General features: G+C 41.8%; 1 protein-coding gene across 1 annotated transcript; it reads left to right on the top strand.

Annotated features, from left to right (window-relative positions):
* The first annotated feature begins 788 nt into the window (after window positions 1-788).
* Window positions 789-11,611, top strand: LOC122676730 (pre-mRNA-splicing factor SYF2-like). Its single transcript, XM_043876322.1, has 2 exons — window positions 789-836; window positions 10,741-11,611. Exons 1-2 carry the CDS (start codon window positions 789-791, stop codon window positions 11,350-11,352), a joined length of 660 nt encoding a protein of 219 aa, XP_043732257.1. The 3' UTR covers window positions 11,353-11,611.
* The last annotated feature ends 5,625 nt before the right edge of the window (window positions 11,612-17,236 follow it).

The following is a 17,236-nucleotide window of genomic DNA, read 5'->3' as shown; positions in this document are numbered from 1 at the left end:
CAGACAAATGACCACAGGAAAAGGGCTACAGGACAAAAGGACACTGTGAACAATTGACAGGGGAAGAATGAGGCACAGAGTGAACGGGTCTAGCAGAAAGAGGGCAGCATGGGGATGGGCAGGAAAGAGAGGGCAGATGGCTTAATTTTTAATCTTTCATTTTATCCAGCCCAGGGGACCTACTAGAGATTTGGAAAGATCACCAACCACTACTCAGGCTTCACAAAAACTCAAGGGCAAAGTCAAGGATGCCTAATGATTTCCTTTAGTGTTCAGGTCTAGTCATGAAATCTAGGTCAGTAAAACAAAGTGACTTGGGCCTAGAACTTAGTGCATGTATGCATGTGTGCTAAGTCACTCAGTCATGTTCAACTCTTTTCGAGCCCGTGGACTATAGCCCACCAGGCTCCTGTGTCCATGGGATGGGCAAGAATAGGGAGTGGGTTGCCACACCCTCCTCCAGGGGATTTTCCCGACCCAGGGATTGAACCTGCATCTCTTATGTCTCCTGCATTGGCAGGTGGGTTGTTTACCACTAGCACCACCAGGGAAGCTTTGGTGAAGGCTGGCAAACTTTTTGCATTTTCCCTCTGAAATCGCCCTTTTATTCTGTCATTAATAACAGTGGCAGCAGTAGCAGCAATGATAATCATGAAAAGCAAACTCGTGCTCCACGTGGCAAACACTGTTTTAAACTCTGTGTATTAACTCATTTAATTTTCACATCCACCTGATGAAGTCATTACAAATATTATTCCCCTTTTTTAGGTGAGGAAGCTGGAGCCGAGATGGTTCCTGCTTTAACCACTGATTTCCCTGAGTCTTATAAATTACAAGTAGGATGACCACAGTGTAATATGATGACAGGGCCCAGCTCACAGGTGTTTTGTTTTGCTTTTAAATATTATTATCACTTGTTCTTAGGTACCTTGAGCCATCTTGGAGGAAATATTTGAAACTGGTGCCTGATCCGAGCATGGCTTCTTTCCTGGCATTGTGAGCGATTTGAGATGGTGTGTTCCACTGAATTTTGCATTCCACAATGGAATTGGCTCAAGCCAGGTGCCATTTTCCTGGGCACACTCTACAAGGTAAAACTTCAGAGTACCTATGCCCTTTGAGTAGAAGACATGAAATTTAACTGGCATATTCACAATTCTCTTCACGTAGTCATGTCAGATCTTGAAGGAATTCCCATTTCTTGAATGTTTTTGTGTATTTATTAAGAACAAAGCATGGTTGCACTTCCCTGGTGGTCCAGTGTTTAAGAATCCGCCTTGCAATGCAGGGGACCTGGGTTCAACCCCTGGTCAGGAAACTAAGATCCTACATGCCACAGGGCAACTAGAGAGCCCACGTGAGTGCACTGCTGAGTGCACACACTGGAAAATCCAACATGATGCAAGGAAGATCCCACATGCCACAACTAAGACCTGACACAGCCAAATAAATAAAAATTTTTAAATAACTATTTTAAAAAAAAGAATAAAGCATGGGAAGTGTTGTCAGGGATACAGTGATGAATCAGAAAAGGGCTCTGATCTCATTTACAGTGCTCTGAGGTAGGCAGAGTATATGCAGATCATTGTAATGAGAAAAAGACATTCTTCCAGAACCAGTTCTGTTGTGGTTATACAACTTTTGGTACTTTCAATCAATTCAACTCAGACTTCTTTTGAATATCTACTGTGTGCGAGGTGCTGTGATAGATTCTGAGGACACAAAGGTGAAGAATATTCTGTTCCTGTCACCGTCTGTCGCTGCTGTAACTCAAGGCTGTGTGAAAACACTTCAGGGAGGCCAGAGGAGGGAAGGAATAACGCTGCCTGGTGTCGGGCTGTGAGGAAGGCTTTCCAGAGGGCCAACAGTTGAACTGGACCTTGAAAGTTTTATGGGACATCACTAGACCAGAAGAGAAGGAAGATACTTTTAGGACAGGAAGAAGTAAGCAGACCCACAGAGGCACAAAAGAGTATGGTGTATTTGGTCAATGTACTCTATGAGGCTGGAAAGAGAGTCTGGAACCCAACTGTGGAAGGCTCTTAATAGTCACAGTACAGGGTTTAGACTTTACCCAGTGCAGTGGTGGAAAGGAGGTGGGGAACCAGATAATAAATTGGGCAGTCTGTTACTGAAATGTGCCAAGTCACTTCAGCCCTGTCCAGCTCTGTAGCCCACCAGACTCCTCTGTCCAAGGGATTCTCCAGGCAAGAATACTGGAGTGGGTTGCCATGCCCTCTTCCAGGGGATCTTCCAAACCCAGGGATCAAACCTGCATCTCCTGCATTGCAGGCAGATTCTTTACCCAGAGTCACCTGGGAGCCCGTTCCTGAAATAGTCAACACTGAGCTTAATTCGATTCTGGTGAATGAACTGAAAAGCATAACAGACTTTAGAGTCAAAGGATCAGGCTTAAATCCCAATCTGTCGATTATAAGCCATGTGACCTTGACTAGCTTATTTAACCTCAGCTGTAGAAGGAGGCTAGTAAGTTTATCAGCCTTACAAGGTCATTATAACAAGAGGAGACAGGAGAGAAAAATGGTTTCTATACTGTCAAGCACTGTGTAAACTTTAATTGTTAATGTTATTTGGCACCAAAAAAAGAGATGCTGGGAAAGTGTCTGTTTAATATTTTCTCTCTATATTGCAGAGAATTCTTGGTTTTTCAGCAGTGTAAATACTAGTGGTTTGCTTTCCACTTGCCATAACACTCATGAGAGGTGATGCTTCTAAACTTGCATAAACAAGCATAAACAAGCACAAAAGGAAACTAGCATTCTCTGAGTGCTGTCCTGTGCCAAACACTTGGCAAACATCCTCTCATTTCACCTCCACTTTAACACTTAGAGGTAGTTATTGTCCCCATTCTACAGACAAGGAAATCAACGTTGAGAGTCATTTAACTTGTCCAGACTAATGAGGACGTGGCCGAAGGTGGTTTTGTCTATGCTGCCATGTTTGTTCTGCCTGACTGTGCTGTAGAGAGCATAGAGTTAGTGTTTAAAATCAATCAGCCCACATCTCATTTCTCTGGTAAGTCCCCTAACCTCTCGCCCCTGATGAGGGGTCTCCTGAGATGGCCATGCTTATAAGACATGACTCCATGGTCACGGCTGATTGGACCACTTCTGATGCAAGCTGGACCCGTTACATTCCTCTTTCTGAAATTTGGAGTTGTAATACTTGGCACCTGAGACAATCACTGTGGGAACCAGGTGGGAAAGACAAGCCAAGTCAAGGCTTGAGTCTCTCCACAGTCTGGAGAGACACACTGAGAGGCAGGCTTGAGAATGAGCAGTGGTCTCCACGGATCAGAAGAATATGATGTCCTGGGAGGAAGACGGAACTGCACAAACAGGATCAGGGCCTGCACACCCTTTGCCCACAGAGAGCAAGGTGGGCGGAGGGCTAACTTAACAGCCCTCAGCGGCTGTCCAGTTTTCAGGTCCAATTCGCTTGACATCTTGACATTCTTACAATCTCCTTGTCTATTTAAACTAGATGGTCCTGCAGTCAGACAGCACCAATCAAGCAAGAATAAATTCTTGTGGAACGACTGGCTAATTGGTGTATCTTCTATCACTTGTCTAGATGTTTTCACCCTGAGCATCACCTACTAGTATCAATTTCACTGTAATTCTTTGGTCTGCCGTTTGGTCCTGGCGCCATAGTTCTGGAAGAATGAATAAATGATGCCTTAGAAATTACTCACCAAATAAAGGTGGCAAGATAATGGAGCAGAGGTACTGATAAGACCTTCAGGGGAGTGTTAGGTTATTTTAGATGGTCTGAATACCTGTGAATAAATTATACAATGTCTCTAAAATCCACATGGTGCTCTATTTCAATGTATTACAAAATTTAATTTTTGTTATAGGCTAGAGGTTTTGGTTCCACTTTTAATAATAACAGCAAAAATTTTAAATGGATGACTAACAAGGACCTACTGCAGAACACAGGGAACTCTACTCAGCATTCTATAACAACCTAATTGGGAGAAGAATTGAGAAAGAATAGATACACGTACATGTAAAACTGAATCATTTTGGTGTACACCTGAAACAAACACGGCATTGTTAATCAACAATAAAAAAGACAACTGCAATAAATTGGAGTTAAAATTAAATAAAAAAGACAACTCCAATAAAAACAACAACTCCAGTAAAAAAGTTAAAAGGAAAAAAAATAAAACACTAAAAGCCCTTTACATAAAGTAGAAAGGGCACACACAAAAGCAAAGAACAGCCTTTCTTGAGACTAGCAAAAAAGCAGTGATATTTGCTCAGAGGAAAAGTCCTGTAGCAGATTTTGAGTGTCAGGAAGAGGAATACCTTATGACCTTAAATACTATAGCTGAAAAGAACTGTTAATCCCATTCCTTTTTGAAGCAGAGCATTTGGAAATTCAAATTCCATTTGAAGCATTCTTTGGAAAGAGGGAAAGGCTTAAGCTTATGAGAGTAATTTGTCTCTGTTTTCAACTTTTATTTTTAATCTTGCTCCAAATTTTATTAGCCTTTTAAATGTGAACTTATGCTAATATAAGTACATGTGTAGTTTTGCTGCTTAATGAACATTCTATTTTGTGAAGGGAAGGCCTATCATTATGAAAGTGGGCTAAGGGGATCCAGAGGGTTTGCATATCAAAGCTGCAACCCAGGCAGCAGCTTTCATAGTCAGTACCTTGCCTGAAAAGAAGCGTCTCCTTTGGAATTGTTGACTTTTAGTAATAAAATGACAGTGTGTCTGCGTGCTAAGTCAATTCAGTCATGTCTGACTCTTTATGACCCTGTGAACTATAGCTCTCCAGGCTCCTCTGTCCAAGGGATTCTCCAGGTAAGAATACTGGAGTGGGTTGTGATGCCCTCCTCCAGGGGATCTTCCCCACCCAGGGATTGAACCGGTATCTCTTATGTCCCCAGCACTGGCAGGTGGGTTGTTTACCTCTAGCACCACCTGGGAAGCCCAAAATAACAGCAGATGTCACAATACCAAATGGACAATCCAAAACACTTACTTTATTCCCAGTGTGATTTTGAGTATGTGGAATCCTTGCTGGTGGTGGAGAAATGGAAAGTGCACTGAGCCAGGAGGCAGAGCACCAAGTTGCCTCCATCACCGCCACTATTTAACTTCTCTGAGTTCAGGTATTTCATTGATAAATTAGTGATGATAGGAGAAAGGCCCTTGGAAAGTCTTCATTTTCGAGGAACATGGGGTTGAATCTTCTAGAAAGGTTGTGGACAGGATAAAATCCCATATTTGACAGTGACTAGCATATTTCCTGGAGCAAAATGACTGCTCCAACTCTGCTTGCTATTGTCCCCATCCCTTCACTCACTGACGAGGCTGCAGTAGGGCCCTGTTAACCAAAAATAACATCATCAGCAGCCTCTGCTGCTCGGCCTTAGCCCCACCACTGGTTTTCTGTTGCTTGGTGGGTAGCAGAGGGTATGAGCCATTCATGCTACCGGAGCAGGAGAAATCTGTTTCTCCTGGAACTTAAACACTTGGGAAGCAATTGATTCCTTTCCATATTTGAGTTTCAAAATAAAGTCTCTAATCTGGCATGCATGTGTGCTCAGTAACTTCTGTCATGTCTGGCTCTTTCTGACCCTATGGACTGTCGGCTGTCAGGTTCCTCTGTGCATGGGATTCTCAAGGCAAGAATACTGGAGTGGGTTGCCATTCCTGTCTCCCAGGGCTCAAACCTGCATCTCCTGCATTGCAGATGGATTCTTTACCACTGAGCCACCATGAAAGCTCCTCTAATCTAGCTAGAGATCTAATTTAAAACTGGAATGATCAAGTGGTTCAAATGATCAATGTCTTCTATTTACAATAGCCAAGACATAGAAACAACTCAACTGCCCATCAACAGACAATTGGCTTAAGAAGATATGGTATCCACCCACACACACATACACAAACTATGAAGTATTACTCATCCATAAAAAGAATGAAATATTGCAACTTACAGCAATATAGATGGACCTAGAGAATATTAGTGAAGTCAGAGAAAGATAAATACTATATGAGATCACTTATATGCAGAACCTAAAAATAGTACAAATGACTCTGTATGCAAGACAGGGCAGATTCACAGACACGGAGAACAAACCTATGGTTACCAAAGGGGAGAGAGAGGGACAAATTAGGAGGATGAAATTAATGCATACAGACTATCATACATAATATAGATAATCAACAAGGATTTCTGTATAGCACAGGGAATTAAGTCAATATCTCGTAATAGCCTATGTGCTGTGCTTAGTCACTCAGTCATGTCTGACTCTTTGTGACCCCATGGACTGTAGCCCGCCAGGCTCCTCTGTCCATGGGGACTCTCCAGGCGAGAATACTGGAGTGGATTGCCATGCCCTCCTCCAGGGGATCTTCCCAACCCAGGTATCGAACCCAGGTCTTCCACATTGCAGGTGGATTCTTTACCATCTGAGCCACCAGGGAAGCCCAATAACCTATAATGGAATGTAATCAGAAAATAACTGAATGACTTTGCTACACAGCTAAAACTAACACAACATTTTAAATCACTATACTTCGATCAGAAAAAAATCAGTGTCTGAGAAACAGAAAAGTCAGCTTCCCCAGGAATATTAATACTTAGAAAAGGAGGCACTAGCAAGGGTGCGCTCTGGTTTGGAGGGTATCAACCTGCAGATGGGATGTGGGAGTGGGGGCAGGAAGCAGAAAGGACGCCTCAACATTCCTTCATCAACTGCAAATTGCTTTGTCAGGGAGGATTCCCCACTCGGGATCAATAAGCAGTTCTCAGCTGATACTCTTTAAAGCCTAGAAAAGTGTGGAAGCAATCATACGGTGGGGGAGTTTCCATGTGGCCCCAGGCGTGCCGAGGTAGAAGAATGAAAGCTGCCCTAGAGAGCTTGAGAGGGAGGAGGGGAAACAGCTGTGAGCGTCTCTGGACGGAAGAAACTGGTAATAGATGCAGACGGGGTGAGAAAGAGAAAAGGAGCAGGAGACAGGGCAGCAGGAAACAGCGTATTTCCACTCATTTCATCTTGAGAACACAATGGTCTTCTTTAAAAAAAAAAATTCAGGAACAAGTTCACACTATGAAAATTTCTTTTTAGCAAGTGAGTAAACAGGTTGGGTTTTAATTTTAAAAATGTAATTATCCACCTTTACTGCCCACTGTTTCATCAGTGTGGGCTTGATAGTACATAGTAAAGCTACAGAGTTGAATACTGTAGTAGACAGAGTTTAACACTGCATAGTAGTGGCAAAGAATCTGCTTGCCAATGCAGGAGATGTAAGAGATGTGGGTTCAGTCCCTGGGTCAAGAAGATCCCCTGGAGGAGGAAATGGCAACCCATTCCAGTATTCTTGCCTGGAAAATCCCATGGACAGAGGAGCCTGGCAGGCTGCAAAGACCGTGGGGCCACAAAGAGTCAGACATGACTGAGCATGTACACAAGCCACTGAAGTTAACTGGTGACTAGTTTAGGATGAAGCTAGCATTGGATGAAACTGAGCAAAGATGGAAATATGGTCTTCATTGCTTCCTCTCTATAGTGGGCTAGAAGACACTTCTAGCTTCTCCAAAGCAACCAAGATGATAGCAGTACATGTTGGGAGACTAAAGAAAGGTGAAAAGGGGGAAGTAGCTACCTCTTGCTGCTGCTGCTGCTAAGTCGCTTCAGTCGTGTCTGACTCTGTGCGACCCCATAGACGGCAGCCCACCAGGCTCCGTTGTCTCTGGGATTCTCCAGGCAAGAACACTGGAGTGGGTTGCCATTCCCTTCTCCAATGCATGAAAGTGAAAACTGAAAGTGAAGCTGCTCAGTCGTGTCTGACTCTTAGCGACCCCATGACTGCCGCCCACCAGGCTCCTCCATCCATGGGATTTTCCAGGCAAGAGTACTGGAGCGGGGTGCCACTGCCTTCTCCGAGCTACCTCTTACTGTGTTGTATACCTCCTTAAACTTTCTGAGTCTTTGTCTCCTCATCTGATAAATCAGGATAATAATACCCATGGGCTCATGAAAATAAGACTGTATAGGACATGTAAGAGGGCTTGACTCATAGTAGTGAAAGGGTTAGTTGCTCAGTCATATCTGAATCTTTGTGACCCCCTCCCCACCCCCCCCCCCCCCCCACCATGGACTGCAGCCCGCCAGGCTCCTCTGGACTATGGAGTTTTCCAGGCAAGAATACTGAAGTGGGTTGCCATTCTCTTTTCCAGAGATCTTCTTGAGTCAGGAATCAAACCCAGGTCTCCTGCATTGTAGGCAGGTTCATTACCATATGAGCTGCCAGGGAAGCCCTTATAGTAGTAGATATTGGACAGATCAATCTTGGTTCACTTTCTCTGGCAGATCACCCTGTTCTCTGGTGAAGCATCTGTTAACTACAGAAGTGCAATTCGTGTTACTTAAGGCAAACGGGGTGTTGGTGATAGAGTTGAAGTTTTCTTTTCCTGACTTCCCTCGAGTTACAAGATTTAGTTTGTTGCTGTTCAGTCACTCAGTTGTGTCCAACTCTTTGTGACCCCTTGGACTGCAGCACACCAGGCTTCCCTGTCCTTCACCACCTCCAAGAGCTTGCTCAAACTCAAGTCCATTGAGTCAGGGATGCCATCCAACCATCTCATCCTCTGTCTTCCCCCTCTACTCCTGCCTTCAATCTTTCGCAGCATCGGGGTCTTTTTCTAGTGAGTCAGCTCTTCGCATCAGTTGGCCAAAGTATTGGAGTTTCAGCTTCAGCATCAGCCCTTCCAATGAATATTCAGGATTGATTTTCTTTAGGATTGACTGGTTTGGTCTCCTTGAAGTCCAAGGGACTCTCAAGAGTCTTCTCCAACCACACAGTTCAAAAGCATCAATTCTTCAGCACTCAGCTTTCTTTATAGTCTGATTCTCACATCCATACATGACTACTGGAAAAACCATAGCTTTGACTAGATGGACCTTTGTTGGCAAAGTAATGTCTCTGCTTTTTAATATGCTGTCTAGGTTGATCATAGCTTTTCTTCCATGGAGCAAGGAACTTTTTCAGTCACCACCTGCAGAGCCCAAGAAAATAAAGTCTGTCACTGTTTCCACTGTTTCCCTATCTATTTGCTATGAAGTAATGAGATCCGATGCCATGATCTTAGTTTTCTAAATGTTGAGTTTTAAACCAGATTTTTCACTTGCCTCTTTCACCTTCATCAAGAGGCTCTTTAGTTCTTCTTCATTTTATGCCATAAGGGTGGTGTCATCTGCATATCTGAGGTTATTGATATGTCTCCCGGCAATCTTGATCCCAGCTTGTACTTCATCCAGCCCAGCATTTCACATGATATACTCCGCATATAAGTTAAATAAGCAGGGTGACAATATACAGCCTTGATATACTCCTTTCCCAACTCGGAACGAGTCAGTTGTTCCATGTTCAGTTCTAACTGTTGCCTCTTGACCTGCAAAATTCAGGCTAAAGTTGAAGAAAGTAGAGAAAACCACTAAATCATTCATGTATGACCTAAATCAAATCCCTTACAGTTATACAGTGGAATTGACAAATAGATTCAAGGGATTAGATCTGATAGACAGAATGCCTGAAGAAGTATAGACAGAGGTTGATGACATTGTACAGGGGCAGTGATCAAGACCATCCCCAGGAAAAAGAAATGCAAAAAGGCAAAATGGCTGTCTGAGGAGGCCTTACAAATAGCTGAGAAAAGAAGAGACATGAAAAGCAAAGGAGAAAAGGAAAGATATACCCATTTGAATGCAGAGTTCCAAAGAATAGCAAGCAGAGTAAGAAAGCCTTCCTCAGTGATCAATGCAATGAAATAGAGGAAAACAATAGAATGGGAAAGACTAGAGATCTCTTCATGCAAAGATGGGCACAATGCAGGACAGAAACCGTATGGACCTAACAGAAGCAGAAAATATTAAGAAGAAGTGGCAAGAATACACAGAAGAACTATACAGAAAAGATCTTCATGACCCAGATAACCACAATGGTGTGATCACCCTTATAGAGCTAGACATCCTAGAGTGTGAGGACAAGTGGCCCTTAGGAAGCATCAATACGAACAAAGCTAGTGGAGGTGATGGAATTTCAGCTGAGCTATTTCAAATCCTAAAAGATGATGCTGTGAAAGTGCTGCACTCAATATGCCAGCAAATTTGGAAAACTCAGCAGTGGCCACAGGACTGGAAAAGGCATTTTCGTTCCAATCCCAAAGAAATGCAATGCTAAAGAATGTTCAAACTACTGCATAATGGTACTCATTTCATATGCTAGCAAAGTAATGTTCAGTGCTCTCCAAGCTAGGCTTCAATGGTACATGTACTGAGAACTCCCAGATGTTCAAGCTGGATTTGGAAAAGGCAGAGGAGCCAGAGACCAAATTGTCAACATCTGTTGGATCACAGAAAAAGCAAGGGAATTCCTGAAAAACACCTACTTCTGCTTCATTGACTACACTAAAACCTTTGATTGTGTGGATCACAAGAAACTGTGGAAAATTCTTAGAGAGGTGGCAATAGCAGACCACCTTACCTGTTTCCTTAGATTTAAATTAGAAGGGTAGATATTTTGTGTTTCTTGCTATGTCAGAGAGTTGTTGGTTGTTGGGGGCTGACTAGGGTAGGGTGAAAGCTATTCTGATGTCTCTTTTAATCATACACTAGATGGTTGCCAGGCAGCTGAAACAACTACATTTTCTGGCATGGTTTACTTCTGCTGGCTTATAGACGGATAACCTTAGAGAGATTCTCAAAAGAAACTCAACAGTGACAAACACCAGGAAGTTGTTGAAGAAGATAAAAGACTTAAGTTACCTGCAAATTGGGAAGCCAAAAAAGCTCATTTGGAATGGGAACTACAGGAAGAAGAAAAGAAAAAGGAATGTGCAGCAAGAGGGGAAGACTATGAGAAAGTGAAGTTGCTAGAAATCAGTGCAGAAGATGCAGAAAGATGGGAGAGAAAAAAGAGGAGGAAAAACCCTGACCTGGGATTTTCAGATTATGCTGCTGCCCAGCTTCGCCAGTATCATCGACTGACCAAACAGATCAAACCAGACATGGAAACATACGAGAGACTGAGAGAAAAGCATGGAGAAGAGTTTTTCCCAATGTCCAACAGTCTTCTTCATGGGACACATGTGCCTTCCACAGAGGAAATTGACAGGATGGTCACAGACCTGGAAAAACAAATTGAAAAACGAGGCAAATACAGCCGGAGACGTCCTTATAATGATGATGCAAATATTGACTACATTAATGAAAGGAATGCTAAATTCAACAAGAAGGCAGAAAGATTCTATGGGAAATACACAGCTGAAATTAAGCAGAATTTGGAAAGAGGAACAGCCGTCTAATCCCATCAGGAACTGTTTAGAAGCTTGAGACTAGAGTGAAAATTTCTGCTAGCAAATTGAAGTTCTCTTCAGAGTTATACTGTAAACTAGAACTCCGTTTGTGCCCTCCTACCCAGCATTTAAAAATAAATGTTTTTTCTTAAATGTATACTTCATGTATATTTCCACATTTTTTGTGCTTGGATATAAGATATATTTCTTGTAATGTACTTGTTTTGTAAAAATCTACTTTGTATAAATTCTATTATTTTTCCATGTATTTTAAATGTGTATGACTTGAATCTTTGAAGCATTTTGGGTTTAAGGAATGCTGGTAGCATATGTAAACGCTGTCATTGTTACTTTGAATATTTCAATGAATTTGATGAAATCTAGAACTGGACTCGGGAACCATGTGGGGCTGTAGACTCCATAGCTAAGGATGGGGATGAGGAAGATGCCAGTGGCTACAGGAGGGCAGGAGCAGGCTCTCTATGCAGGGCTGCTTAGGACCAAGTTTAGGAAGTAGAATTGTGCTCCCATAAACAGTGACCAGGTATAGTCCCCTTTTCAAAAGGAGATATCTTGTGGAAGAGAATCCCTACTAAACATTTTATCATTTAAAATAAGTATTTGGGGACTTCCCTGGTGGTCCAGTGGTTAAGAGTCCGCCTTCCCAGGTTTAATCCCTGGTTGGGGAACTAAGATCCCATATTCTCAGTCGCTTCAGTCGTGTCCAACTCTTTGAGACTCTATAGACTGTAGCCCGTGAGTCTCCCATGTCCATGGGATTTTCCAGGCAAGAACACTGGAGTGGGTTGCCATTTCTTTCTCCAAGATCCCACATGCCATGGGGCAACTAAGCCCATGCCCTGCAACTGGAGAAACCCACATGCCTCAGCAAAGACTTAGCACAGTCAATAAATGAATATTTGTGTTTATACATTTATATTAATGCAGATACACACATACGTGCTTCCATTGCAAACATGGTCAAAATAATACAATGTGTCCTATAATAATTCAGTGCCTGTCTTTAATATTACCAACTTAGGTCAATCTTTGTTTCATCTTCATTTCTATCCACTTTCTATAACTCTCGTGTTATTTTGAAGCAAATACTAAATGTATAATTTCATCTATAAATATTCACTATGTATCTGAAAGATTAAAAAAAAAACTACAATGCTATTATCACAATAATAGTCCTATTTTAATAAAACTAAAGATTGAAAAAAAAAAAAAGAAAGAAACTCAACAGTGTTGAGTGTCCACTCCTCTTGGATACATTCTAGGCACTTTCAAATGCAATACCCCATTTGCTCCTCAGACAAACTCTAGGAAGTAATGTTTCCACTTTAAGAAAGGAAGACCGCAACTGAGAGACATTGATTTGCCTCCAGATATATTAAAATCAGCGCCTGTACCCTGAAATTAGCTAAGTACCAAGCCTGAGTTCCTTCTGCACTGGCGGAAGGGAAAGGAAAGAAAAAAGAGTAAGAACCAATTCTGTGGTGTTGATTTCAACTGCTCATTGCTTCCACTGTGCACATCTCTTCAGTGTTCTCAGGAAACCTCTGGAGGAATCCCACACACATGGAATGATTCCAGCCACCACACAGCACATCCCTGGAGCTTCAGCTCAGGAGGTAAGTCCCAGCCCACTCTGCATGCCACGGCAGAGGCCACTCACAAAAAGGACTGTTTCAGAATTAACTTCATTTCATTGTGAGTTTCATTTCATGGTCGAGCAGATATGCCTAGGTTATATGACCACTCCTTTAGGGAGGAGCCAAGTTGTGTGGTGTATTATAGGGATGCTATTACTTTATATTATTGCTATTCTTAGAGTGATAAAAAGAAACCACCACTTCTTAAATAATTGCTGGCTGTTGACCAGCATTTTACACATATCGTCTCATTTAATGTCACAGCAACTCTATGAGATAAATATCATCATTCTCATTTTATAGACAAAAAAAAGTCAAGGAAGTTCAGAGGCTTGACAAAGGTCACAATAAGTGACAAAGCAGCATGCACACTGTCTTTTTAACACGCAAGCCTGCGGTCTTTCCACCTTATCGTGGATGCTTGCACGCATGCTGAGTTGCATCAGTCGTGTCCGACTCTTTGCAACCCCATGGACTGTAACCCACCAGGCTCCTCTGTCCATGGGATTCTCCCAGCAAGAATACTGGAGTGGGTTGTCATGGCTGTCTCCAGAGGATTTTCCCACCCAGGAATCGAACCCAGGTCTCTTGCATCTCTTGCCTTTGCAGGTGGGTTCTTTACCACTAAAACCACTTGGGAAGCCTTTCCACTTCATCATGGTCTCTCAGATAATTAATCTCTACATTGAAATGAGGCATGAAGCCTGGGCTTTGGAATTTCAAGACTGCTGTGCTTCTAAATGAAGTCCTTCCTCTTTAAAGTTAACTTCCAACCCCTAAACATCTTTGTTATTGCTGTTGTTTACTCACGAAGTCATGTCCAACTCTTTTGTGACTCCATGGACTGTAGCCCGCCAGAGTTCTCTGTCAATGGGATTTCCCAGGCCAAGAATACTGGAGTGGGTTGCCATTTTCTTCTCTAAAGGATCTTCCTGACCCTGGGATTGAACCCATGTCTCATGCCTTGGCAGGAAGTTTCTTGACCACTGAGCCACTAAGAAAAGATGACCTCTGTCCCTTTTCAAGGCATCTCCCAAATTTATGACCCCCAAACCAGGGCACTCCTGCTGGATTTTGCTTAGAATTTTTCCTCACCTTCCATCATGGGTGCTAACAAGATCATTGATTCTTTCTTCCTAACGTTTTCTGTATTCACGCCTTGTCATCTAATTCCACTGTCACCACTCTCCTGTATTATTTCAGTAGTTTCCTGATTTCTTGCTTCCAGGCTTTTCCTATCCTAAATCTTGCTCCTAAATCAGTTCTCTGAAAAAGTCATCTTGTAAATGTCAATGCTCATTCAGAAACATTCCATTGATATGATGCAGCCATTTAAGCTGATGTTGGAGAAGAACGGTTAATGACATGATATGGAAAAAATGTTCACAGTATGTTATTAAGTGAAAAAAAGTTATGAAATACTCCCAATGTTAGTTTGGGTGATCTGTATGGTGGAATCATGGATGATTTTATTTAGTTTTTGCTTCTCTAGAGCTCTTAAATTTTTTGCAATGAACATTATTCTTATAATAAGATGAAAAAAACTAGGATTTAGAGTAAAAATAATGAAAAGGTACTCAGGGTAGTGTAAAAGAGAATAATGAGATTCTATTGCATTTTTTAATTGGATATATTTGACATAACCATGTATAACATGTTACTTTGATATGTGTATATACATGTTACTTTGTACATGTACAGATGTACATGTTACTTTGATATGTGTATGTATTGTGATATGATTGCCTTTGTAGATTTAGTTATCACATTACATAATTATAGTACAGTATTATTGTCTAAATTCATTATACCTATATTTGATCACTGTGGCTTATTTGTTATTCATTACAAGTTTCTACCCTTAAATAATATCAGCTTTATCTCTTGATTCCTTTTATTTTTACACCATTCAATTAGCAAAAAATGTTTAAAGTTAAAATAGCATGTGTTTCAGGGAAAGGACATCTTCATGCACTGCAGTTGGGGGTACAAACTAATACAACTTTTGTGGAAGAAACTGTGCAGGATTCATCAAAGTGAAAAATTTGCATAAACTTTTACCCAGCAAGTTTAATTTTAGCAATCCAGTGTGGGGAGAGAGCAAATTAGCCAAGATGGCGTGTTCAGACTCTCTCACCCCAGGTTTGTAAATAATGACTATGTAACAGCTAAGATCATTTATAGCACTCCTTATGTGCATCACAAGGTACTTGCTTGGTCATGGGCTACTTTGTGTGATCCGGATGTATGAGCTCCACCTAAAAAGCAGTGGGATTACTGCTGCATCATGGTTGTGTCCGTTGGGTCAGCCAGGAGAGATCGTGGTGTAGCATCCAGGATCTGTGGTTTAACAGTCACTGGAGAGGCCATTCTGATGCATGCTGAAGCTTTAGAACCATGACAAGAAACAGCCTTCCTAAGTAAGTACCTTTGTGAACAAATGCACAAGTGTTACTGTATAATGATTTACATTACAATCTTACTTATAATGTTGTAAAATTAAAAATAACCTATGGGGCTTCCCCGATGGTGCAGAGGGTAAAGAATCCACCTACAATGCAGGAGATGCAGGAGACTCGGGTTCGATCCCTGGGTTGGGAAGGCCCCCTGAAGGAGAGTATGGCAATCCACTCCGGTATTCTTGCCTGGAAAATCCCATGGACAGAGAAGCCTGATGGGCTGCAGTCCAAAGGGTCAAAAAGCATCAGACATGACTGAATGACTAAGCACACATGTACTCAGTAGGAAAATTGCTAAATAGGTTCTATTAATTTATCCTATGAAATACTATGCATTGGTTAAAGAGAAAAGCTATTAGCATAGAAAGCCCATTAGTACATATGGCTTAGCAAGGAAAGTAATTTGCATATATAAATATGTCATATTCTTTTTTTAAATTAATTGATTTTTTTGTGGCACTGGGTCTTTGCTGTTGCACGCAGGCTTTCTCTAGTTGGGGTGAGCGGGGGCTACTCTCTAGTTGTGCACACGGTTTCTCACTGCGTTGGCTTCTCTTGTTGCGGAGCATGGGCTCCAGGGCTTGTGTGCTTCATAGCTGTGGTGCATAAGCCTACTTACTTGCTCCACTGCATGTGGGATCTTCCTGGACAAGGGATCAAATCCATGTCCCTTGCATTGCAGATAGATTCTCAACCGCTGGACCACCAGGGAAATCCTATATATCACATTATTAACCACAATTTATATTGTTTAAAAACAATAAATTCATTTATTACTTATGCAAAATAAAACCTCCCCTTGGCTCCTGTAAGATAGGTTTCAAACTTCGTAGACAGGTAATGAAGGTCCCTCATTATTTGCTTCAGACTGATTCTTTGAACCTAAGTCCCTGGCATATTCATTAAAAAAAAAAAATCCAAATATCCATTCCAGGTCTGTTACTATCAAATTATTCTATAAATGGCTTAATATTGATTTCCTTAGACTTATTTCCATTTTTAGTCAAGGAAATTGAGAAGTGTAAAACTTGAGTGATGACTTGCCTGTGGTCACAAGACAGCATTTGAACCTGGGTCTGTTTTACTGAGTTCCATCTCAAGTGCTTGTTCCACTCCTCCAAGCTGGTTGGCTAATTGTTCTCCAGTCTGAAATACACAGTCCTCTGTGACTTTGCTCATATCATTTTCCTTTCTTAAAGTGCTCTGAATCATGTCTTGTATCCTTCATGAAGTCTTTCTCCAGAACCCTAAGCAACGGCCTTAAACCATGTATTAACAGTTAAATCTTTAATCAAGTACTGAGCCTCCCTCCTCACCTGTTCTGTTCTGTAGCATTCCAAGTCTATTTCCCCAAGGATTCTGTTGTACCTTGGGACAGGAGCTGTTCTGTTCTTTTTTCTTCTTAGTAATTGATCTGCAATAAATGGTTGTAGTTTATGAAAATGATGATGGATATGTGCTAACACATATTTGCTCTAAATATGTCAAAGATCTGACTTACACAGAAGCAGTGACAGAAATCAGAGCAGGTTCTTGGCACACCAGTCCTTGGGATTTAGAAGTTGGATTAAGAATGCAAATAAGACTTCTCTAGGTATTTCTTTTCATATAGTTTTGACTTGTAAGTTGCATCAGGGCTTCCCCAGTGGCTCAGTTGGTGAAGAATCACATGCAGTGCAGGAGACCCAAGTTTGATCCTGAGTCAGGAAGATCCCCTGGAGAAGGGAATAGCTCCCCACTGCAGTATTCTTGCCTGGAGAATCCCATGGACAGAGG

This window comes from Cervus elaphus, chromosome 20 (genome assembly GCF_910594005.1).
Source record: "Cervus elaphus chromosome 20, mCerEla1.1, whole genome shotgun sequence".
Classification (NCBI taxonomy): Eukaryota; Metazoa; Chordata; class Mammalia; order Artiodactyla; family Cervidae; genus Cervus; species Cervus elaphus.
This window is presented reverse-complemented; position numbering and strand designations above follow the sequence as displayed.

Bases quoted from the DNA above. Each gene is read 5' to 3' on its own strand.
- LOC122676730 (XM_043876322.1), top strand. From the start codon at position 789: ATGGTTCCTGCTTTAACCACTGATTTCCCTGAGTCTTATAAATTACAA. The intron at 837-10,740 runs GTAGGATGACCA...GGATAACCTTAG, and splicing joins CTGAGTCTTATAAATTACAA to AGAGATTCTCAAAAGAAACT.